Raw genomic sequence first — 25,032 nt, 5'->3', positions numbered from 1 at the left:
TATTTTTCTTTCTTAAAAAAGAAAAGTCTGTGGTGCTTACGCCTGTAATCCCAGCAGTTTGGGAAGCCAAGGTGGGTGGATCATCTGAGATCAGGAGTGTAAGACCAGCCTGACCAGCATGGTGAAACCCCATCTCTACAGAAATACAGACTAGACAGACGTGATGGCGGGTGACTGTAATCCCAGCTTACTTGGGAGCCTGAGGCCGGAGAATCACTGGCACCTGGGGAGGCAGAGGTCGCAGTGAGCTGCGATCAATCTATTGCACTCCAACCCTGGGCGACAGAGCAAGACTCCATCTCAAAAAAGCTTTTTTAAAAAAGCTTTTAAAAAACAAAAAAAGCTTTTCAAATTTTTCCAGGCTGGGTGCAGTGGCTCATGCCTGTAATCCCAGAACTTTGGGAGGCTGAGGTGGGCAGATCATCTGAAGTCAGGAGTTCAAGAGACCAGCCTGGCTAACATGGTGAAACCCTGTTTCTACTAAAAATACAAAAAAATTATCTAGACATGGTGGTGTGTACCTGTAATACCAGCTGCTCGGAAGGCTGAGGCAGGAGAATTGCTTGAACCCGGGAGGCGGAGATTGCAGTGAGCAGAGATCACATGATTGCACCTCCAGCTTGAGTAACAAGAGTGAAGCTCCATCTCAAAATAAATAAATAAATACATTTGTATTTTCCCTTATTACCAGTAAGATCAGGTATTATTTCATAATTTGTAGACATCAGGATTTCTCCTTTTATGATTTGCTCACTTTTCTATTGATTTTTTTTTTTCAATAAATTTAACTTGTAAGAATTTATTATATTTTGAATGCTAATTTTTTGTTGATTATATGAGTTGCAAATGTATTCTCTAATTCCATAGCTTATGTTTGCTCCTTGTTTATAAAGTCATAAAATTTAATCAGTTATTGTTCTTTTATAGTTTGTACTTTTTGTATCTTATTTTCTTCTAAAAGCTTCATTATAGTTTTGTTTTCAAATACAAAAAGATCTAATTTTTTTTTTTTTTTTTTGAGATGAGGTATCTCCCTGTATCACTTTGGCTGGAGTGCAGTGGTGTGATCTCAGTTCACTGCAACCTATGCCTTCCTGGTTCAAGCAATTCTTTCACCTCAGCCTCTTGAGTAGCTGGGACAACAGGCATGCGCCACCACAACATCTGGCTAATTTTTGTATTTTTAGTAGAGACAGGGTTTTACCATGTTGGTCAGGCTGATCTTGAACTCCTGACCTCAAGTGATATTCCCTCCTTTGCCTCTCAAAGTGCTGGGATTATAGGTGTGAGCCACTATACCTGGCAAAAATCTAATTTTATTACTTTTTTTAAAAAAATGGATAACCAGTTGTCCAGTCATGCTTTTAAAAAAAGTCTAAATCCCGGACATTACCAAATGTCTTCTGTAAAAGGTCCAGCTTTGGACTTTGTCAGTCAATTTTGACTTTGTCAAAATTGAGGATGTTATTTAAGTACTTGTATATCAAAAAAGAAAACAAATTTCTGCAAATTTTTGGTGAAAATTTTTATGAAGTTCAAAATATAGTGTGTTTTTTGGAAATACAGTTCCTCTAGTAAGAATGATGGAATTGTTCTTATTGGGGTAACATTTTGGCTTATTGGGATTTAAAATTCAGTGTTCATCAGTCAGTTGCCAGTGTTCATCTGTTAAATCTGATTTGTAATGAGATTTTACATATCTTACCTTTGAAAATGTCTTCCCATATTGCTAGGTACTACCAATACATTAATATTGAAATAATGATAGCAATCCATGAGTACAGATGGTCTCTGATTTATGTTGGTTCAACTTAGGGTTTTTCCACTTTCCATGGGGCAAAAAAGTGATAGGCATTTAGTAGAAACCGAACTTTGAGTATCCATATGATCTTTCTGTTTTTCACGTCAGTATAGTATTCAATAAGTTACATGAGACATGCAACACTTTATTATAAAATAGACTTTGTGTTGGATGATTTTCCCCAACTGTAGGCTTATGTAAGCATTCTGAGCATATTTGAGGTAGGCTAGCTTAAGCTATTGATGTTCAGTAGGTTAGGTGTATTAAATGCATTTTCAATTTACAATATTTTCCACTTAAGATTGGTTTATCAGGACCTAACCCTATTGTAAGTCAAGGAGGATCTGTATATGACTTTAATTGAGTATATTCATTGCTTGGAAAACATTTATATAATTCTATTAGATTCTTCTCTGATATTTTTTCCTTTTAACGTGTATTATAGATTAAATAGATCAAACACTGCAGATCAGTCACTTCCAATTGAATTAGGTGGAATATCCTCAATTGCACAGTTAATCAAACTTTGAAATATGGAAGTTTCCTTGTGGTTGCAGCAAGGTCTGGAAAGCACTGCTGAAACTATAGTTTGTAGGGGAATGGAGGTATTGCTTCTTGTTTTAACTTTTTATAGCACAGGAAGTATATAAAGCAGTTTTCCATTACTTGTGATTTAGACATTCATTGTTGATTGAAATGACTTAAGTGCTGTTTTGTCTTGTAATTTTAGGTTGAATTCATTAAAGAAACATTAAGTCTGCACCAAAGGCTATTTTTATTTTTCTTCTTTTCCAAAGGCTATTTTTTTTTTTTTTTCTTGAGACAGAGTCTTACTCTGTCACCTAGGCTGGAGTACAGTGTTGTGATCTTGGCCCACTGCAGCCAGTTCCTCCCAGGTTCAAGTGATCCTCCTGCCTCAGCCTTGCAAGTAGCTGAGAAAGACTACAAGGGTGCACCACCATGCCCAGCTAATTTTTGGATTTTTAGTAGAGATGGAGTTTCTCCGTGTTGGTCAGACTTGTCTTGAACTCCTAATCTGAAGTGATCTGCCTGCCTCTGCCTCCCAAAGTGCTAGGATTATAGGTGTGAGCCACCATGCCTGGCCTCATTTTGAACTTTTCTGAAGAAATTCTACAGTGATAGGGTAGTATGTTTTTAATTTTCTACTTTTTCTGATTATTGCTTTTTTTTTTTTTTTGACACAGAGTCTCCCTCTGTTACCCAGGCTAGTGTGCAGTGGTCCGATTTTGGCTCACTGCAACTTCTACCTCCCAGGTTCAAGTGATTCTCTTGCCTAGGCCTCCTGCGTAGCTGGGACTATAGGCATCGCCACCACACCTGGTTAATTTTTGTATTTTTAGTAGAGACGGGTTTTTGCCATGTTGTCCACATGGTCTCAAACTCCCGGCCTCATATGATCTGCTTGCCTTGGCCACTGCTCCTGGCTTTTCTTTTCTTTTTTTCTTTTTTCTTTTTTAAGACAGTTCCCCAGGCTGAAGTGCAGTGGAATGATCATGGCTCGCTGCAGCCTTAACCCCCCTGGCTCAGGTGATCCTCCACCTCAGCCTCCTGAATAGCTGGGACCACAGGTGTGTGTTACCACCTCTGGCTAATTTTAAAAATTATTTGCAGAGATGAGGTCTTCCTGTGTTGCCCAGGCTGATCTTGAGCTCCTGGGCTCAAGCAGTCCTCCCACCTCAGCCTCCTAAAATTCTGGGATTACAAGCATGAGTCACCACACTCAGTCTCTTTTTTTCTTTTTTGAAGAGTTGATCTCACTGTGTCACCCAGGCTGTACTGCAGTGGTGCCATCATAGCTCACTGCAGCATCGAACTGTTAGGCTCAAGTGATCCACCCGCCTATGCCGCCCAAAGTGTTGAAATTCCATCCATGTAATTCATGCATGAGCCACTGCTTCCAGATGGATGTTTTTTTTGGGGGGGTGGGGGGACCATATGTATATATATATGTATGTATGTATTTTTTTTTACTAATGCTTCCCCTCTGTTTTTTTTTTTTTTTTCTCTGAAACTACTATATAATATGAGAGATTACAGGTTCTATGTGGCAGGACTTTGCTAAGGTAGTGGTTTTAACCTCTTTCTTTCTTTTTTTTTTTTCTTTAGAGACAGAAGTTCTCACTCTGTCACCCAGACTGGAGTGCAGTAGCATGATCATAGCTCCCTGCAGCCTCAAACTCCTGGGCTTAAGTAGTCCTCCTGCCCCAGCCTCCTAAGTAGCTAGGACTACAGGTGCACATATCCAGCTAATTTGCTTAATTAATTAGTTTTCAGTTGAGAGGGGGGTCTCACTATGTTACCTAGGCTTGTCTCTAACTCCTAGCCTCAAGTGATCCTCCCGTATCAGCCTTCCAAAATGTTGAGATTTCAGGTGTGAACCACCACGCCTGGGCCCTTTTTCTCTCTTACTCCTCCCCACAAAAGGAGTAACATCTGATAAGTGAGTGTGGTAGAATGACCTGGGGCATGCCTAGCTTAGCTTTTTCATCCCTCCCCTCTTCAGTTCAGCATACAGACAGTTAGTAGAGTTAGTTGACTTTTGAACAACACTGATTGAACTGCAGTTATATGGTGGTAATTTTCAACCAAAGGAGAAATGCAAATAAAGTATTCTCAGGATGGGAAACCAGCTTTTTGTGCATATGGGTTCTGCAGGGCAGACTGCAGGACTTGAGTATGTGCAGATTTGGATATACAGGGTAGATCCTGGGACCAATCCCCCTTGTATACCAAGGGACAATTGTATTTTGGTATATTCTTGGATATAGTAAGCTGGCCAAGTAGTGGCTGGTTTGATTTTCTATTCATATCACAAAAGCTTTCTCCCTATGAGCAATAAGATGGTTTTACTGGGCCGGGCGCGGTGGCTTAAGCCTGTAATCTCAGCACTTTCGGAGGCCGAGGCGGGTGGATCACGAGGTCAAGAGATCGAGACCATCCTGGTCAACATGATGAAACCCCGTCTCTACTAAAAATACAAAAAATTAGCTGGGCATGGTGGTGCATGCCTGTAATCCCAGCTACTTAGGAGGCTGAGGCAGGAGAATTGCCTGAACCCAGGAGGCGGAGGTTGCGGTGAGCCGAGATCGCGCCATTGCACTCCAGCCTGGGTAACAAGAGCAAAACTCCGTCTCAAAAAAAAAAAAAAAAAAAAAAGATGGTTTTACTTTCTTACCATTCATACATTCCCTAGAGTAGCACTTTAAATTTCTTTCAAGAACTTTTCTTTTGCGTTTACAACTTGGCTAACTGATTGCTGTAAGAAGCCAAGCTTCTTTTGCAGTTGATCTTGGCTTTTGACATACCTTCCTCACTAAGTTTAATCATTTCTAGCTTCTTTTTTAAGAGATGGGGTTATCACTTTGTTGCTGAGATCACTTGAAGTCAGGAGTTCAAGACCAGCCTGACTAACATGGTGAAACCTCATATCTACTAAAAATGGAAAAATCAGCTGGGTGTAGTGGCGCATGCCTGTAGTTCCAACTACTTGGGAGGCTGAAGGCAGGATAATCACTTGAACCTGGGAGGTGGAGGTTGCAGTGAGTCGAGATTGCACTGCTGCACTCCAACCTGGTGACAGAGCGAGACTCCGTCTTAAAAAAAAAAAAAAAAAAAAAATTAACTGAGTGTGGTGGGAAGATTTCTTGAGCCTGGGAGGTGGAGGTTGCAGTGAGTGAGATCATGGCACTGCACTACAGCCTGGGAAATAGAGCGAGACTCTGTCTCAAAAAAAAAAAAAGTAACTGTGAAGCTTAATAAAGCACAATAAAATTAGGTATGCCTATAATTACATGTCATCTCTCTCTTCAGCCATGTAGTCTCAAGTCCTTTTATTTTTTTCCTTGTATTTTTGAATTTAAATGCATAAACTCTTAACTGTGGTTTTAAATTTTTAGTGACTAAAAGCAGCTTCTTCACAAAAGGTTGGTTTATTGTATTCAGAAACAAAAATGAGTGGGTGGGTACTTCATTATAAAGAGAATAATACCACATTCTTGATTCTTGGACATGGTTTAAAATCTACTTCAGTCTTTATCCTTAGTATAGGAGTAGTGGGAGAATGAAACCAAATGAAAGAAGACAGGTTTAATGGGGTAAAAGAGATTTTCTTAGAGAAAGATTGACATCTTAGAACCCCCACCCCACAAAATATATGTATATACACTTATATAAATACTTGAGACCACAGGGTTTGAGAGGAGGTAGTGACAAGCTGTATAAGTCATTACCTAATTAGCTCCCAACTACCCTCTTTTGACCTAAAATGATTTAGCACAGCCCTACAAATCTATCTATACAGGCCTACAAATAGCAATTTAAGGCTAAAAACTGAATTATCAGTTCCTCTATATATGAAAATGAGGTCTTGAAGAGTATATAGTATTCCATGGTATGGTTATAGAATAGTTTATTTGCATATTCCCTTATGTATGAACATTTGGATGATTTCTACTTTATCATAACCATTTTTGCAGTGAAAATTGATTTATCTTTGCTCATGTGTATTAACATTTCCATAAGATACTGTGGTGTGTCCACATTTTCGACAAAATTCATTTAACAGAATTTAATTGAGAGCCCCTGAATTGGGTGGTCCCTGAACCAGAATAGGTTCAAAGATGCTCCATCATGGCTGCATGGTCAAAGAATATTTATGGACAGAGAAAGGAAAGTGATTACAGAAAATGGAAGTGAGGTACAGAAACAGCCGTATTGGTTATAGCTTAGTGTTTGCCTTATTTGAACATGGTTTGCACAGTTGGCTGCCTTTGGCCAAAACTCGGTGATTGGCACAAGAGTAGGTTATGGTCTGTTTATACATCTAGTTAGGTTTCAGTTCACTAGTGCAGAGAAACCTTTAGGCTGAACTTACTTCTGCGAGGTTGACCAGAACTTTGCACATTGATGTCATTCTGTCACCATCATAAATATACTTATTTGGTCTCAAATCCCACAGGGAAATAACAGTGGATTTTGTGTGGTGCGAACAAGGATGCCAGGTAACTTTTAAGTGTTAGGGTAGAGGAAACCTTGTGCTGGATTCTCCTGTTTACAGGAGATAAATAAACCCTAGTCTGTTTAGGACCTCTCTGATTCCTTAAGAGTTTTGGCTTAATTATGTTGCATTTAGCATGAGTGACTCCATTGTGATTTGATCTGGTCTACTGGGGCCTGGTGCACAAGCTCAATCCAAAACAGTGACCTCCCATAATTTTGTTTTAAAATTCCCCCTTTTTGGTCAGGCACTCACTTAAATGAGTATAACCAAAATGTAGGGTCTTAGTGCCACTCACAGTTACCATGATTTTGGGTATCCCATCTCAGCACGTCTTTTGTAGGTTACAGTGTCCTTACAGTTACATGTTTCTTTGAGTTTTTGTCATTCTAGTCGAAGAGATACCATTTGACATTTTATGGATGGTTGCATGCAAACATTTTTAAAGCTTTTTGAGAGAATACAGTGTACCAGGGAGACTATTATTACAACTATAAAGACAGTAATACCAAGAGTTTGGAATATGCTTCTTTTTTTTTTTTTTTTTTTTTAAATTTAATTTAATTTTATTTTATTTTATTGCATTGCATTTTAGGTTTCGGGGTACATGTGATGAACATGCAAGATTGTTGCATAGGTACACACATGGGAGTGTGGTTTGCTGCCTTCCGTCCCCTCACCTGTATCTGTCATTTCTCCCCATGCTATCTCTTCCCACTTCCCCACCCCCCGCCCCTCCCCCATTTCCCCCCAACGGACCCCAGTGTGTAGTGCTCCCCTCCCTGTGTCCTTGTGTTCTCATTGTTCAGCACCCGCCTATGAGTGAGAATATACGGTGTTTGATTTTCTGCTCTTGTGTCAGTTGGCTGAGAATGATGGTTTCCAGGTTCATCCATGTCCCTACAAAGGACGTGAACTCATCCTTTTTGATGGCTGCGTAATATTCCATGGTGTATATGTACCACATTTTCCCTATCCAGTCTATCATCGTTGGGCAGTTGGGTTGGTTCCAGGTCTTTGCTATTGTAAACAGTGCTGCAATGAACATTCGTGTGCACGTGTCCTTGTAGTAGAATGATTTATAATCCTTTGGATATATACCCAGTAATGGGATTGCTGGGTCAAATGGGATTTCTATTTTTAGGTCCTTGAGGAATCGCCACACTGTCTTCCACAATGGTTGAACTAATTTACATTCCCACCAACAGTGTAGAAGTGTTCCTATTTCTCCACATCCTCTCCAGCATCTGTTGTTTCCCGATTTTTTAATGATCGCCATTCTAACTGGTGTGAGATGGTATCTCAATGTGGTTTTGATTTGCATTTCTCTGACGACCAGTGATGATGAGCATTTTTTCATATGTTTGTTGGCCTCCTGTATTTCTTCTTTTGTAAAGTACCTGTTCATGTCCTTTGCCCATTTTTGAATGGGCTTGTTTGTTTTTTTCTTGTAGATCTGCTTTAGTTCTTTGTAAATTCTGGATATCAGCCCCTTGTCAGATGGGTAGGCTGCAAAAATTTTTTCCCATTCTGTTGGTTGCCGATTCACTCTACTGACTGTTTCTTTTGCCGTGCAGAAGCTGTGGAGTTTGATTAGGTCCCATTTGTCTATTTTGGCTTTTGTTGCCATTGCTTTTGGCGTTTTGGTCATGAAGTCCTTGCCTACACCTATGTCCTGAATGGTTTTGCCTAGATTTTCCTCTAAGGTTTTTATGTTGTTAGGTCTGATGTTTAAGTCTTTAATCCATCTGGAGTTAATTTTGGTGTAAGGTGTCAGGAAGGGGTCCTGTTTCTGCTTTCTGCACATGGCTAGCCAGTTTTCCCAACACCATTTATTAAACAGGGAGTCCTTTCCCCATTGCTTGTTTTTGTCAGGTTTGTCGAAGATAAGATGGTTGTGGGTATGTTGTTTTTCCTGTGAGGCCTCTGTTCTGTTCCATTGGTCTATATCTCTGTTTCGGTACCAGTACCATGCTGTTTTGATTACTGTAGCCTTGTAGTATAGTTTGAAGTCCGGTAGTGTGATGCCTCCTGCTTTGTTCTTTTTGCTTAGAGTTGACTTGGCTATGCGGGCTTTCTTTTGGTTCCATATGAAGTTTAAGGTGTTTTTTTCCAGTTCTGTGAAGAAGGTCATTGGTAGCTTGATGGGAATAGCGTTGAATCTGTAAATTACTTTGGGCAGTATGGCCATTTTCACAATGTTGATTCTTCCTAACCATGAACATGGAATGTTTCTCCATCTGTTTGTATCCTCTCTTATTTCATTGAGCAATGGCTTGTAGTTCTCCTTGAAGAGGTCCTTTACGTTCCTTGTTAGTTGTATTCCTAGGTACTTTATTCTCTTTGTAGCAATTGTGAATGGCAGTTCGTTCTTGATTTGGCTCTCTTGAAGTCTATTACTGGTGTACAGGAATGCTTGTGATTTTTGCACGTTGATTTTGTATCCTGAGACTTTGCTGAAGTTGTTTATCAGTTTCAGGAGATTTTGGGCTGAGATGATGGGGTCTTCCAGATATACAATCATGTCATCTGCAAATAGAGACAATTTGATTTCCTCCTTTCCAATTTGAATACCCTTTATTTCTTTTTCTTGCCTGATTGCTCTGGCTAGAACTTCCAGTACTATATTGAATAGGAGTGGTGAGAGAGGGCATCCTTGTCTAGTGCCAGATTTCAAAGGGAATGCTTCCAGTTTTTGCCCATTCAGTATGATATTGGCTGTTGGTTTGTCGTAAATAGCTTTTATTGTTTTGAGATACGTTCCATCAATACCTAGTTTATTGAGGGTTTTTAGCATAAAGGGTTGTTGAATTTTGTCAAAAGCCTTCTCTGCGTCAATTGAGATAATCATGTGGTTTTTGTCTTTGGTTCTGTTTATGTGGTGAATTACGTTTATGGACTTGCGTATGTTGAACCAGCCTTGCATCCCCGGGATGAATCCTACTTGATCATGGTGGATGAGCTTTTTGATATGCTGTTGCAATCGGTTTGCCAGTATTTTATTGAAGATTTTTGCATCTATGTTCATCATGGATATTGGCCTGAAATTTTCTTTTCTTGTTGAGTCTCTGCCGGGTTTTGGTATCAGGATGATGTTTGTCTCATAAAATGATTTGGGAAGGATTCCCTCTTTTTGGATTGTCTGGAATAGTTTCAGAAGGAATGGTATCAGCTCCTCTTTGTATGTCTGGTAGAATTCAGCTGTGAACCCATCTGGACCTGGGCTTTTTTTGGGTGGTAGGCTCTTTATTGCTGCCTCGACATCAGACCATGTTATTGGTCTATTCAGGGTTTCGGCTTCTTCCAGGTTTAGGCTTGGGAGGGTGCAGGTGTCCAGGAATTTATCCATTTCTTCCAGGTTTACTAATTTATGTGCATAGAGTTGTTTGTAATAATCTCTGATGATGGTTTGGATTTCTGTGGAATCTGTGGTGATATCCCCTTTATCGTTTTTTATTGCATCAATTTGGTTATTCTCTCTTTTCTTTTTTATTAATCTGGCTAGTGGTCTGTCTATTTTGTTGATCTTTTCAAAAAACCAGCTCCTGGATTTATTGATTTTTTGAAGAGTTTTTTGTGTCTCTGTTTCCTTCAGTTCTGCTCTGATCTTAGATATTTCCTGTCTTCTGCTAGGTTTTGAGTTTTTTTGATCTTGCTCCTCTAGCTCTTTCAATTTTGATGATAGGGTGTCAATTTTCGACCTCTCCTTTCTTCTCATGTGGGCACTCATTGCTATATATTTTCCTCTAGAGACTGCTTTAAATGTGTCCCAGAGATTCTGGTATGTTGTGTCTTCGTTCTCATTGGTTTCTAAGAACATCTTTATTTCTGCCTTCATTTCATTGTTTATCCAGTCAACATTCAAGAGCAAGTTGTTCAGTTTCCATGAAGCTGTGTGATTCTGAGTTAGTTTCTGCATTCTGAGTTCTAACTCGATTGCACTGTGGTCTGAGAGACTGTTTGTTATGATTTCTGTTCTTTTGCATTTGCTGAGGAGTGATTTACTGCCAATTATGTGGTCAATTTTAGAGTAGGTGTGATGTGGTGCTGAGAAGAATGTATATTCTGTGGATTTGGGGTGGAGAGTTCTGTAAATGTCTATTAGGTTTGCTTGTTCCAGGTCTGAGTTCAGGTCCTGGATATCCTTGTTGATTTTCTGTCTGGATGATCTGTCTAATATTGACAGTGGGGTGTTAAAGTCTCCCACTATTATTGTGTGGGAGTCTAAGTCTCTTTGTAGGTCATTGAGAAGTTGCCTTATGTATCTGGGTGCTCCTGTATTGGGTGCGTATATATTTAGGATCCTTAGCTCTTCTTGTTGCAGTGATCCTTTTACCATTATGTAATGTCCTTCTTTGTCTCTTTTGATCTTTGTTGCTTTAAAGTCTATTTTATCAGAGATGAGAGTTGCAACTCCTGCCTTTTTTTGCTCTCCATTTGCTTGGTAGATCTTCCTCCATCCCTTTATTTTGAGCCTTTGTGTATCCTTGCATGTAAGATGGGTTTCCTGGATACAGCACACTGATGGGTTTTGGCTTTTTATCCAGTTTGCCAGTCTGTGTCTTTTGATTGGGGCATTTAGTCCATTGACATTTAGGGATAGTATTGTTATGTGTGATTTTGATACTGTCATTTTGAGGCTACCTGGCTGTTTTGTTGGTTAGTTGATGCAGATTCTTGATTGTGTCGATGCTTTTTTACCATTTGGTGTGTTTTTGGAGTGCCTGGTACTGGTTGTTCCTTTATAAGTGTAGAGCCTCTTTCAGGAGTTCTTGTAGAGCAGGTTTGGTGGTGATGAAATCTCTGAGCGCTTGCTTGTTCACAAAGGATTTTATTTTTCCTTCGCTTATGAAGCTTAGTTTGGCTGGATAGGAGATTCTGGGTTGAAAGTTCTTTTCTTTAAGGATGTTGAATATTGGCCCCCAATCTCTTCTGGCTTGTAGGGTTTCTGCTGAGAGATCTGCTGTGAGTCTAATGGGCTTCCCTTTGTGGGTAACCCGACCTTTCTCTCTGGCTGCCCTTAGCATTTTCTCTTTCATTTCAACCTTGGTGAATCTGACGATTATGTGCCTTGGGGTTGCTCTTCTTGCGGAATATCTTTGTGGTGTTCTCTGTATTTCCTGGATTTGAATATTGGTTTGCCTTGCTAGCTTGGGGAAGTTTTCCTGGATAATATCCTGAAGAGTATTTTCCAGCTTGGATTCATTCTCTTCATCACATTCAGGTACACCTATCAGACGTAGATTAGGTCTTTTCACATAGTCCCACATTTCTTGAAGATTTTGTTCATTCCTTTTTGCGCTTTTTTCTCTGTTCTTGCCTTCTCTTTTTATTTCATTGAGTTGATCTTCGACCTCTGATATCCTTTCTTCTGCTTGGTCAATTCGGCTGTTGAAGCTTGTGCATGCTTCACGAAGTTCTCGCGTTGCGTTTTTCAGCTCCATCAATTCACTTATACTCCTCTCTATGCTGTCCATTCTCGTCAGCAGTTCGTCCAATCTTTTTTCAAGGTTCCTATTTTCTTTGCGTGTGGTTAGAACATGTTCTTTTAGCTCGCTGTAGTTTCTAACTACCCACCTTCTGAAGTCTGATTCTGTCATTTCATCACTCTCCTTCTCCATCCAGTCTGGTTCCCTTGCTGGTGAGGAGTTGTGATCCCTTTTAGGAGGAGAGGTGTTCTGGTTTCGGGAGTTTTCATCCTTTTTACGCTGGTTTCTTCCCATTTTTGTGGGTTTATCCACCTGTTGTCTGTCTCTGTCCCAGGGAGTTGGAGCTTTATGAGTTTCCGTTGCACTACTGCCTTTTTTTGATTTTTCTTTCAGGTCGGACCCGCCCAGCTAGCAGCACGCCTAGCCACTGCCTGCCCGCAGGGACTTTGCTGAGCTGCTGTGGGCTCCACCCAGCTGCCCTGAGCTCTTCCCTGTAGTCCTTTTTATATGGGCGTAGTTAGAACTGTCTCGGCAACGGTGGCCCCGCCTCTGTTATGGCGGACTCTCTCTGTTGTGGGAGGTTGCCTTGGCAACGGCAGCCTGCCTCCGTAGCGGTGGAGAGTCTCAGTAATGGCGGAAGCCCCTCCCCCACCGAGCCGGGCCGTCCAGGTTCAGCTGTGCTTGGTTTGAAGGGCTCAACCCAGAGGGTTTCCAATTACTGTTTTTGTTTTGGTTGTTGTTGGGGGTGGAAGGCTGGGACCAACCGAGCCTGATCACCTGGCTCCCTGACTCCGAGTCTTTTCTTTTAAGTTGAACGACCCCGAGTTCCGGTCGCTTGTTGAAAAGGCGCCGGGATCTCCCGTACTGCGACTCACGGAGTCGGCTCGGACTGCGGCGCCGGCTCCTGGTGGATTTTCTGCCTAGGAATCTCCTGGCCTGACTCGCTATTTCAGATGAATGGCCCACTCTGCCGTCTCAGGGCTCTGCTCGTCAGCTAAGAGGGCTCCCAGACCAGTGGTTTTTGTACGGAGAACCGCAGCAACAGGGAGTGGTCACAGCAGCCGCGAGGGCGGAATCAGCCCCACAGGGGCCAAAACAGCCACACCGGCTGGGACTGCGACACTGGCGACCCCTCTGCCTGGGTATCTCCTGGTCTGTGGGCAATAACAGTTCGTCTGTAAATGCGGCGTTCACTCACCCTCTGCACTTTCACTGGGAGCTGAAGTCCTGAGCTGTTCTTAGGCGGCCATCTTCCCCGGAATATGCTTCTTAGCCAGGGTCCCGATGAACCAAACCAACTAAAATCAAATAGATCAAAGAATGAGCTAGATAAAGAGTCTACTCATTTTAACCAAGCAGCCTGTTCATTAATCTACAAAGCATTGCCTCATTTATTCCAAACCATGGAAAAAGAGACCTCACAATTGATGCCCATCCAGAAGGGTGATGACCACCCGACAGTTTTCTCTTCAACCGATGATGTTGGTTAAGAGGAGTAGACTAATGTTCTGTGTCTGATTACAAAGCATCAAAGGTACCATTAAAATTTCTCACCCACATTGGCCCTTTATCTTCCATCTATCAAGATATAAATTTGTCTGTACAATTCCTCTGCAAGTGAAAGTATACGTCATGAGTGTACACAGGAGACCTTTTCAATTATTTTGTTCATCGAGGCATAAGCAAGGAGAAAGTTGAGAGATGAGAGTCTCATGGTAGCAGAGAAATCTTGATCTGTGATCTTGGGAAAAAGCTGTCCATGTGAGGTTGCTGTCTGCTTCTGGGGAGAAACTTTCCGGTTAACTTTACCTTAAGGTCTCCGATGTGTATAGAGTTACAAGAATGTGGAGGAGCAAGGTTCAAGGTCCTTAAGTTTTGCTGTGGTTCGAATTGCAAAGACCGTCTTTCTCTGATGATGTTCTCCAGATATCCATTCTCCAGGTTCTTGATTGTGAAGGAGTTGATTGTCTTCAGTCAGTGGACCATGGAAAGCCTTCTTTTTACCTGGTGAAAATACACTTTGGCATAATGCATTAAATCTTGCAGTATTTACTCATTCAGAGTTTAGTAGTGGAAGATACATGAGGTTCTATTGTTAGGTGTGTAGGCGTTCCAGTGACTGTTTTATAAAGGGTCAACTTATGTTTTCACTCTAAGTCGATCTGATTGTCATCAATCTACAGTACCTTTTACCAAGGCAATCTAGTCAATTCAGTTAGCTTCGCCTAATGCTATTTTATTTGTAATCCCTTGTTTTAACTATTTTACAACTTGTTCAGTGAAACAAGTACCTCTGTTACTGGAGACTGCATGAGGAATGGCCCAGGTAGAAAACACATTTCCTAATAGCCTTTTAGCTACCGTTACAGCATCAGCCCTTTTACATGGCAAAGACTTTTTTTTAAATCTTGAGACAAAGTATTGCTCTGTTACCTAGGCTGGAATGCAGTGGCACCATCTTGGCTCACTGCAACTTCTGCTTCCCGGGTTCAAGCAATTCTTGTGCCTCAGCTGGGACTGCAGGCACATGCCATGAGGCCTGGCTAATTTTTTTTTCTTTGGTATTTTAGTAGAGATGGGGTTTATCATGTTGCTGAGGCTAGTCCTGAACTCCTGAGCTCAGGCAATCTGCCTGTGTTGGTCTCCCAAAGTGCTAGAATTACAAGCCTGAGTCACTGAACCTGGCTGTGTGAGAAAGATTCTGTACCACCATAAAACATACACTGAAAATGACAAGTGGTGGCTCACGCCTGTAATCCCAGCACTTTGGGAGGCTGAGATGGGTGGATCACAAGCTCAGGAGTTCAAGACCAGCTAGGCATGGTGGCACACTCCTGTAATCCCAGCTACTCCGGAGGCTGAGGTGGAGAATTGCTTAAACCCAGGAGGTGAAGGTGGCAGTGAGCCAAGATCTTGCCACTGCACTCCAGCCTGGGAGAGAGAAGGAGATTCTGTCTCAAAAAAAAAAAAAAAAAAAAAAAAAGAGAATAGTTATCATAGATAATTTGACTTTGGACCATGGAGTTCATTCAAATTGCATATCTAAACAATGTTAGCATTGGCTGATTTAGCATGAAAATCTGGCAAGGTATTTTCTTGGTATTCAGTTAATTTTTGTTCTGCTTGGGTTAGCAGTTTTAGAAATTGGTATTCAATTAATTTGTGTTCTGCTTGGGTTAGCAGTTTTAGAAATTGGTCAGTCTTTTCATTAGAGTTCTGGGAACTCTTCAGTTCAAATGATAGTATCCTAAAGTTATCAGAAACCTGTATTTAAGAGTGCCTGTCAGGGACCTTTCCAATCTTTTCATGAACCTCCTTGAAGACACAGTACTTTAGGATTTCGCTTGTCTGTGAAGTTTTGAGAAACTGCATCAGAATTAAGCAGTTAATTGTGGAAGCAGCTTAAAATGATCATAGTTAAAGATAGAATTGACAAGGAAATTTGGTTATTTCTATGGCCTACAATTTAACATAATAACTGTAATTATGACTGATAGCGTATGGCATAGCATATGCCCAGACATATCAGAATTGTGGGAATCTTATAGAATTTTGGAACATATATTAATAACATAATAAAAATATAACTCAAGGTTAAACATCATTTTTATTTGACAGTGTGTCTTATGTAATTTAACATATAAAATAATTATGTTTGTCTCTCTTTTGGATGCTGCAGGGGGCCCTCTGTAGTGTCCCAGAGTTAGAGGTTAAAAAAAAAAAAAAAAAAGGGCCGGGCGCGGTGGCTCAAGCGTAATTCCAGCACTTTGGGAGGCCGAGGTAGGCGGATCACGAGGTCAAGAGATCGAGACCCGGCCGGGCGCGGTGGCTCAAGCCTGTAATCCCAGCACTTTGGGAGGCCGAGACGGGTGGATCATGAGGTCGAGAGATCAAGACCATCCTGGTCAACAAGGTGAAACCCCGTCTCTACTAAAAATACAAAAAATTAGCTGGGCATGGTGGCGCGTGCCTGTAATCCCAGCTACTCAGGAGGCTGAGGCAGGAGAATTGCCTGAACCCAGGAGGCGGAGGTTGCGGTGAGCCGAGATCGCGCCATTGCACTCCAGCCTGGGTAACAAGAGCGAAACTCCGTCTCAAAAAAAAAAAAAAAAAAAGAGATCGAGACCATCCTGGCCAACATGGTGAAACCCCGTCTCTACTAAAAATACAAAAATTAGCTGGGCGTGGTGGCGTGCACCTGTAGTCCCAGCTTCTCGGGAGGCTGAGGCAGGAGAATTTCTTGAACATGGGAGGCAGAGATTACAGTGAGCCGAGATTGTGCCACTGCATTCCAGCCTAGCGCCTGGCGACAGAGTAAGACTCTGTCTCAAAAAAAAAAAGGATCCAAAATAGGGTTGCAGGTTGCTGTAAAATAAGTCATTCATATAGCCAAAGTGACAATAAAAAGATTTCTAAAAGCAAACACCTTTACTCTTTGATAGATAGGAGACAGTGTTCCAAACATTCAAAGGGCTGAGAAAGATAGTATAAGACAGAATCTGTTCTTCTCTCTATTTTTTGCAGTTTACTCAAAAGGTGAACAGAAATATTTTAGTGTATTATTACTGCTGCACGAAATTTTTGCTTAAAAGAGAAAATCAAATTTTACTTTTGTATTTAGTATGCTATCAATACTAAAGCTAATTTTATTAATCTTTTTTTTTTTTTTTTAGATGGAGTCTTGCTCTGTTGCCTGGGCTGGAGTGCTGTTGTAGTCTCTACTTACTGCCACCTCTGCCTCTTGGGTTCAAGTGATTCTCCTGTCTCAGCCTCCCGAGTAGCTGGGATTACAGGCACCTGCCATGCCTGGCTTGTATTTTCAGTAGAGATGGGGTTTCACCATGTTGGCCAGGCTGGTCTTGAACTCCTGACCTCATGATCCCCCCTGCTTTGGCCTCCCAAAGTGCTGGGATTACAAGTGTGGGCCACTGCACCTGGCCTATTTTTTTAATCTTAAGAAGTTTTTATTATAAATGCAATACAAATAAAAACTAAAATATTGAGAAAAGACAAAGTCATACATTTACTGCCCTCCAATCCTACTATAGCCATGGTTAGTAATTTACATTGTGATTTTTTTGTTGTTGTTGTTCTTTTTTTTTTTTTTTTGAGACAGGATCTCACTCAGTCACCCAGGTCAGAATGCAGTGGCGTAATCATGGCTCACTGCAGCCTTGACCTCCCTGGGCTCAGGTAATCCTCCCACCTCAGCCTCCTAAGTAGCTGGGTCCACAGGTGCAAACCACCATGCCTGGCTAATTTTGTATTTTTTGTAGAAATGGGGTTTTGCCCTGTTGCCCAGGCTGGTGTCATCTTTTTATTATATGCTTGCTATATTTGCATACATGATTACCCCCATTTATACACTTTTGTATCTTAAAATTTTTAGTTAATATGATATTTTCTTATGTTTTTAATAATATTCATTACTGATTTTAAAAACATTATTTTTTTCTCTGTAACCCAAGACAGTACTGACATTACCAATTTTTGATGAGAATGTAATGTGCCACTACTAAATATCTGTTTGTTGACTATTTCCTTGATCAGGGGATGGCAAACTATGGCCCCACATTTGTAGGTAAAGTTTTATTGGAACACAGCCATGCTTATATTGTTTACATATTGTCTGTGGCTGCTTTTTTGCTACATACAGCAGTGTTGACAAGTTATGACAGAGACAGTACGGTTTGCAAAGCCTAAATATTTACTTTCTGGCCATTTATAGGAAAAGTTTGCTGACCCCTGCCCTAAACTTTTTTTTAGATGGAGTCTTGCTCTGTTGTGTAGGCTGGAGTGCAATGGTGCGATCTCCGCTCACTGAAACCTCCGACTCCTGGGTTCAAGCGATTCTCCTGCCTCAGCCTCCTGAGTAGTTGGAATTACTGGCCGGTGCTACCACGCATGGCTAATTTTTGTATTTTTAGTAGAGACAGGGTTTCACCATGTTGGTCAGACTGATCCCAGGTGATCCACCTGCCTCTGCCTCACGAAAGTGCAGGGATTACAGGCGTGAGTCACCATGCCTGGCCAGCCCTAAACTTTTAAGTGGTTTATATTTTGGGCTATTAAAAGCAACACTCACTTTGGTAAGCTGAGGCAGGTGGATCACCTGAGGTCAGGAGTTTGAGACCAGCCTGGCCAACATGGCAAAACCCCGTCTCTACTAAAAATATAAAAATAAGATGAGTGTAGTGGTGTGTGCCTGTAATGCCAACTACTCTGGAGGCTGAGGCAGGAGAATTGCTTGAACTCAGGAGGCAGAAATTTCAGTGAGCCAAGAGTGCACCACTGCCTTCCAGCCTGGGCGACAGAATGAGATTCTGTCTCAAAAAAAAAGTAATTCCACTTGAGCAGCTGGGTGCAGTGTCTCACACCTGTAATCCCAGCCCTTTGGAAGGCCAAGGTGGGCAGATCACCTGAGGTCAGGAGTTTGAGACCAGCCTGGCCAACATGGTGAAACCCTGTCTCTGCTAAAAATACAAAAATTAGCTGGTCGTGGTGATGCCTGCTACTTGGAAGTCTGAGGAAGGAGAATCACTTGAACCCGAGAGGCAAAGGTTGCAGTGAGCCAAGTTGAGGCCACTGTACTCTGGAACATCCTTGTGCATATAGTTTTCATACTCTGGGCAACTTAATTAGGAAATATTAACAAAAGTAGAGTAAGTAGGTCTAATTAATAAAGATGTTTTTAAGGCTGATACTGTCTCCCACTACCTACCTCGTAATATTCTAGCTGCTTATATCACAAAGGTGGTGGTGGTAAGAAGGGAAAGGAAGGTTCATTACTCTTGTAGGTAGCCCTTCTCTGTTCCTTATTATTCTAAACATGTTCCTTATTATTCTAAACATGTTCATCCATACTCTGGATGAAGATATTTTTGGTTTTGATTTAAAGTCACCTCAGAGAAAAATAGTAATTGCAACAGGAAGACCAATTGGAAGAAAGCTTTTACTTTCTACTGGGGATGAAAAAGTAGACAGAAGTAAACTCTGCAGGTGACCATGGTATATATGAAATGCCATTTCAAGCTAGCTGTAGTGGCCAGAAGGCACTGGGAGAGTTGAGTAAGAGAAAGAGGAGGTGCTGCTTGTACAGTGAGCTAGCTGCGGCAAAGAGGCAGCTATGAATGTGAATGACAGAGGCAGTGAACAAAGAGGCAGCTATGAATGTGAATGACAGACATAAGTCTGTATACAACTGTAGTCAAACTGTCTCCAGATAAAAAAGTTCTAGAACAACTATCCTATATTTTTGAAGAAAAAGCAATTGTATCTGGGGAAGTTTTATTCTTTAGAAAGAGAAACTTAAGGAATGGGAAGATCAGCTTTACCTAAGTCAACCGACTAGTCAATCCAAGTCATCTCTGACTATCTCTGAGGTGATGAAGCACACTGATGGGTCTCAAATCCAATCTTGTATGAATAAAATAAGCGTTGGAGAAGCATGGATGTCATCTTCTAAAGCAAGCGTTTGAGGATCTGGCAGCATAAATCCATCTATTAGTTTATAATAGAATCAGACACTACTATGGCCAAAGTAGAAGACAGGCAAATCTGGAACTCCTTACAATTTTCAAGATGCCTTCAATATCTCCCTTGTCCTGTTACGGCCAAGGGAAGCAGTGATGAGAGTAGGCACCATAGTCGTAACCCCTCTCCTTCCGTCTCAATACAAAGCAAATGAGCTGGGGTTCTAGTAATCTCGCACAGTTTACTTCATGCCAATTTTTACACTCCATGAGATCCGGGTAAACTGAGAATATGATGTAGACTTGGGTCTCCTACATCTAACTACATCATTTCTAAATACTTAGAAATATTTAAGTTTTAAATATTTAGAAGTATTTTAAGTTACTGTAAAGACTTTTGAAACTGTGACACAGGTATCCTCCCCCTAATGTTTTTCCTAGTCATCCTGGGTCTCACGTAGCCACATGGCACCCAGGATGAGTATGAAGGGCAGGGCCTGTCTGAGTCCTGAATTTACATAGCAGCTGTAGACCTCATGACAGAAGACGAAAATGGGAAGACATGCCTGGACGATGGAACCCTCTCAGAATAGCCAGGAGACAAAGCTAGGCCAGGAGAAAAGGGGATGTATTGGGCTTGATTCTGCCTTGCAACTGGTGGCCTAGGCATGGAAAATGTAGTGTGTCTTCATGCCTCGCTGTAGGCATGCATCCAGACCTCTGACTCCAGAAGCTCAAAACCAAAAACAGTCAAATCAACAAGTATCGAATTATATTTAACTGATAATTTTGAAGCCACTTCTGTTTTACTAACAATTTAAAACTACCTTTATTTACCAAATATTTCATACATGTAACACATGTAGACACACAGACACAAAGACAGGAGCAGATAATATAACTTTCTTAAAGGATTTTTATTTGCTGGCTTTTAAATAGTTTTTCTTTTCCCCATTCAGACTATCATTCTTCCATTACCTGTTTCATTGCCCTAAGCAGTTGTTAGCTAGACAACCTTAAATTTGCATTTCCAATGAGACAACTCTTAGGTGAATTAAGGTGGAAAATTTATATCTCAAAAGCACAGCCTAAGACTTAGGCCTAAATATTGTGCCATCATTTGCTTAAACCAAGGAAAATATGGTGAAGTAAAATTTCAGTTAGGATGTCTAGAAAAGCACCTTAAACAAAGTTTTGACTTGTTACATAAATTTAAAACTATGGTAAAAGTTTCTAATCTATACAGGCAGACACAGGAAAATGGGGATTTCCTTTATAGATGTAAATTTCTTTTACAAAAGGGTTTCAGGATAGCCAGTTAAATGCCAGAAAGGTGTATTTTAGTTGGGTAGGTTGTTTATTTAACTTAGCTGGTGTTTCTTAGTTAGAATTACTGAGTTCCTGGTAGATGGAGCCCATTAAGGAATAGGGCAAAGAAAGCATTCTGTATGCTTGGACTGAGACTGGGTAGATCTAAACAAGAAGCAAGTCTGCATTACCCACTGGTCTGCATTTCATAAACATTTTATCCAGGATATCTTTATTTTTACCCTTGAGGCAGGATAGTATCTAAGGCAAAAGGTTAGCAGATTTAATTTTTCTTGTCAATTAGTCACCTAAGCTTTTTATTTGGCTTTTTTCTTTTTTTTAAAGGCAGGGTCTCTTTCTGTGTCTCCCAGGCTGAAGTACAGTGGTACAATCAGACAGCTGATTTACAGCCTTTACCTCCTGGGCTCAAGTGAATTTCAGCCTCCCGAGTAGCTGGAACTACCTCAGCCTCCTGAGTAGCTGGAACTGCAGGTGTGTACCACCACATCCAGCTGATTTTTAATTTTTTGTAGAGAGGAGATCTCACTATGTTGCATCGGTTTGTCTGAAACTGCTGTGCTCAAGCAATCTTCATTTGATCTCCCAAAGTGCTGAGATTACAGCATGAGCCACCACACCTGCCTTATCTGCCTTTTATGAAAGTCTTTTAATAAAGCAATAAAAATATTGAAATGTTTTTAGAAGCTTCTGCACATCATTAGGCATCCTTGGAGACTAATTTAGGAGCCCTCGTTTTCAAGAGCCGTGTTGTTCATTAGGAACAGTCCATTGTAATTTTAAGTTACTAAGATTTTGCCATTTCTGTAAGTGGTTAGTGCTTCTGAGGCCTAATATTTATACATTCTACCTCCTAATATTTATACCATTCTACTGTGTTCTTCAGATAAAAAGGATCCGGTATTTCCCCTGAATCTTAGATTTGGCTCTCAGATTCCCTTGATCAGTTTAGCTAATGATTTTTCCCTACCTAAGGGTATAAGAAAAAGAACATAGAACACAAGAATCTCTACAAATTTCTGAAGTTTGTACCTCCTGTAGTATTATCATTTACTGCTAGTTTCTGCCTGACCCATTTAGACATCTGGGGCCTCTAACTGGATCCAAGTCAGTTAATTATCAGATGCAATCCAATCATGGACCCAGTCCAGTTTCTGTTGTGACTTCCAGACCCAGTTTGGATCAGAAGTTTGCTCAAACTCAGATAGTTCCAAACACAAATCTGTCAACCTTCAGAATCTCAGAGAGAACTTACCCAAGGTATCAGTTGCTTCCAGAAAGCAATGGCCAGAATGAGTCTGAGGGCTACCTTGCTTGGTCACTGTGCTCCTGGGGATACCATCTATTGAAAATCTTAGACATATTAAATTTAATAGAGTTTAACTGAGCAAATAATTATTCACAAATTGGGTAGCCCTGGAACCAGAATAGGTTCAGAGAGGCTCTGGTGCAGCCTAATGATGGAAGATTTATGGACACAAAAAGGAAAGTGATGTACAGAACACAGAGGTGAGGTACAGAAACAGCCAAATTTATTACAGTTTGGCGTTTGTCATATTTGAACGTAGTTTGAAGAGTTGGCTGCCTTTGATTGGCTGAAACTTGGTAATTGGCACAAAAGTAGGTTATGGTCTGTTTATACATCTAGTTAAGTTTCAGTTCACTGTGTACAGAGAAACCTTTAGGCCAAACTTAAAATATGTAGGGAAGTAGCTTTAGGCTAAACTTAATTTAACAGATGTTATATATATCTGTTTTTAATCCATGGTTCCTGGCTTGTAACTCCCATAGCCCTTGTTAAAGTCTTTTTGTTAGAATGTTGGCGTTAGGAAACAGAATCTCTTCAGACCTTCTCCTACCCTTATCTCAGCTTCCCCAAGACAAGACCCTATAATCTTCCCAGCCTTTCTGATTGGGAGTTATGAGACCCTTCTCAGAGTGTGTCTCACTCTATCCCTGGGGGAAGGAATGCTGATATTTTGAAACTTCCATTAAAAACCCAGGAGGACCAGGTTCCAGACGCTTCTGGATAGCTCAGCACGCTGAGGTTTTTGGAGGGTAGCCTGCACAGGAAGGGCGTAGAAGCCCTGTGCCCCTTCTCCCCTACCTCACCCTGTGCGTCTCTTCATCTGTCATATCCTTTACACTAAACCAGTAAATGTAAGTAAGTGTTTCCCAAAGTTCTGTGAGCCCTCCAGCAAATTAAACCCAAAGAGGGAGTCGTGGGAACCTCAACTTGAAAGCTGGTAAGTCAAGAAGTTCCAGAGGTCTGGACTTGAAACTGGTATGTTTATTTGTTTGCGGGGCAGTCTTGGGAACTGAGCCCTCGTCTTGGGGAACTGACACTGTTTCCAGGTAGCGTTGGAACCGATTTGGAAGATACCTAGTTGGTGTCCATTGAAGAATTAATTGCACACATTTGGTCACAGAAGGCTTTGGTTGATGACCATTGTAGTAGTATGAGAGAAAAAAAAACAGTTTGAGAGTTTTTCCAAAACAAATACCTAGAAATGAAATTATTGGATTAAGAGTATTCAGAGTTTACATTAAAAATGAAAATGGTGGCTGGGTGTGGTGGCTCACACCTGTAATCCCAGCACTTTGGGAGGCCGAGGTGGGATCACTTGAGATCAGGAGTTGGAGACTAGACTGACCAGCATGGAGAAATCCCATCTCTTAAAAAAAATAAAAAATTAGCTGGGCATGGTGGCACATGCCTGTAATCCCAGCTACTCTGGAGGCTGAGGCAGGAGAATTGCTTGAACCCAGGAGGCAGAGTTTATGAGCCGAAATCATGCCATTGTACTCCAGCTTGAGCAACAAGAGTGAGACTCTGTCTCAAAAAACAAAACAAAAAAAGGCTATTTTCCCTACATAAATGTGATGCCATTTGGGATTCATCAGCAATGTGTGAGAATAATCTGTCCACTTATCAGCACATGGTTTTAATTTTTTTGTTAATTTGTTGGACGAAAAATAGTTTATTATTTTGATTATCTTAGATTTCTAGTGAGATTGCTCATCATTTTATTTGACATCTTGTATTCTTGTAATGTTTGTAGTATATATAATTTTTTCTTTTCTTTCTTTCTTTTTTTTTGAGACAGAATCTTCACCTGTTGCCCAGGGTGGAGTGCCATGGAGCAATCTTGGCTCACTGCAACCTGTGCTTCCCTGGCTCAAATCATCCTCCAACCTCAGACACCCGAGTAGCTGGAATTACAGGAGTACGCCACCACACCCAGCTAATTTTTTTTGTATTTTTTATAGAGATGGGGTTTTGCCATGTCGGCCAGGCTGTGTAGTATATATTTTTAAACTTATTTTTTATTAGAGTTTTTTTTCTCTTAATGATTTGAAGGAACTCTTACATGTTATTAGTTTTTTTTGTCCCAGTATGCAATTTGCTATTTAGTTTTGTTTACGATATTTTGTTTTATAAAAGCTTAAAATTAGTACACAATGACATCTTTTCACTTTTTATTTTTCTTTATAGGGTCTGGATTTTTTATCTTGTTTGGCACAAATTTTCTTCACCCAAATATACCAGTTTTTTTCTTAAATTAAAAACATTCTTTCCTTTTAGCTCTGTTATAGAACTGAACTTGGGTCTGCTCGCCTGGCACAATAAGGATATAACCACATCGAGGTTTTGCAGCAGTAGAAAGAAAGGCATTTATTTGCAGGACGCTACACAAGTAGGACCAGGTAGCTAAAGCTTAAATCCTGACCTCCCCGATGGTTTACAGGTAAGGATTTTTAAAGGCAGGGGTACATTTCAGGATAGCAGAAGTTACAGGCTGTTAAAACATTTGCACTGAATGAAGAGACCCCTCAAACAGGCTTTGTGTGAGCAACAAGGCTGTTTGTTTACTCAGGTGCTGATGGGCTGAGGCCAAAAATGAAGTCGGCGAGGGCGATGGGATAGGATTTGGTTTTATAGGTTGTGGGGAAGGCAGTGGAAAGTTACAAGTTACAGTTTAGGGT

At 40.9% G+C, this 25,032-nt stretch overlaps 1 protein-coding gene across 5 annotated transcripts in view; it reads left to right on the top strand.

The window, feature by feature from the left end:
• Positions 1 to 25,032, top strand: part of NRDC (nardilysin convertase) — a 110,226-nt gene that overhangs the window by 14,681 nt on the left and 70,513 nt on the right. The window contains exon 1 of one of the 5 annotated variants that reach the window (XM_074380808.1): positions 16,921 to 24,794. The exons of the other annotated variants lie outside the window; for them this stretch is intronic. Coding sequence (XP_074236909.1) covers positions 24,784 to 24,794 — 11 coding nt within the window. The 5' untranslated portion in view covers positions 16,921 to 24,783. Of the gene's footprint in view, positions 1 to 16,920; positions 24,795 to 25,032 lie in introns of those variants that run through there. 5 annotated transcript variants of the gene reach the window in all.

The sequence above is a fragment of the Saimiri boliviensis genome, chromosome 11 (genome assembly GCF_048565385.1).
Source record: "Saimiri boliviensis isolate mSaiBol1 chromosome 11, mSaiBol1.pri, whole genome shotgun sequence".
Taxonomy (NCBI): Eukaryota; Metazoa; Chordata; class Mammalia; order Primates; family Cebidae; genus Saimiri; species Saimiri boliviensis.
The sequence above is the reverse complement of the archived record's forward strand: the minus strand, read 5'-3'. Positions and strand labels throughout refer to the sequence as shown.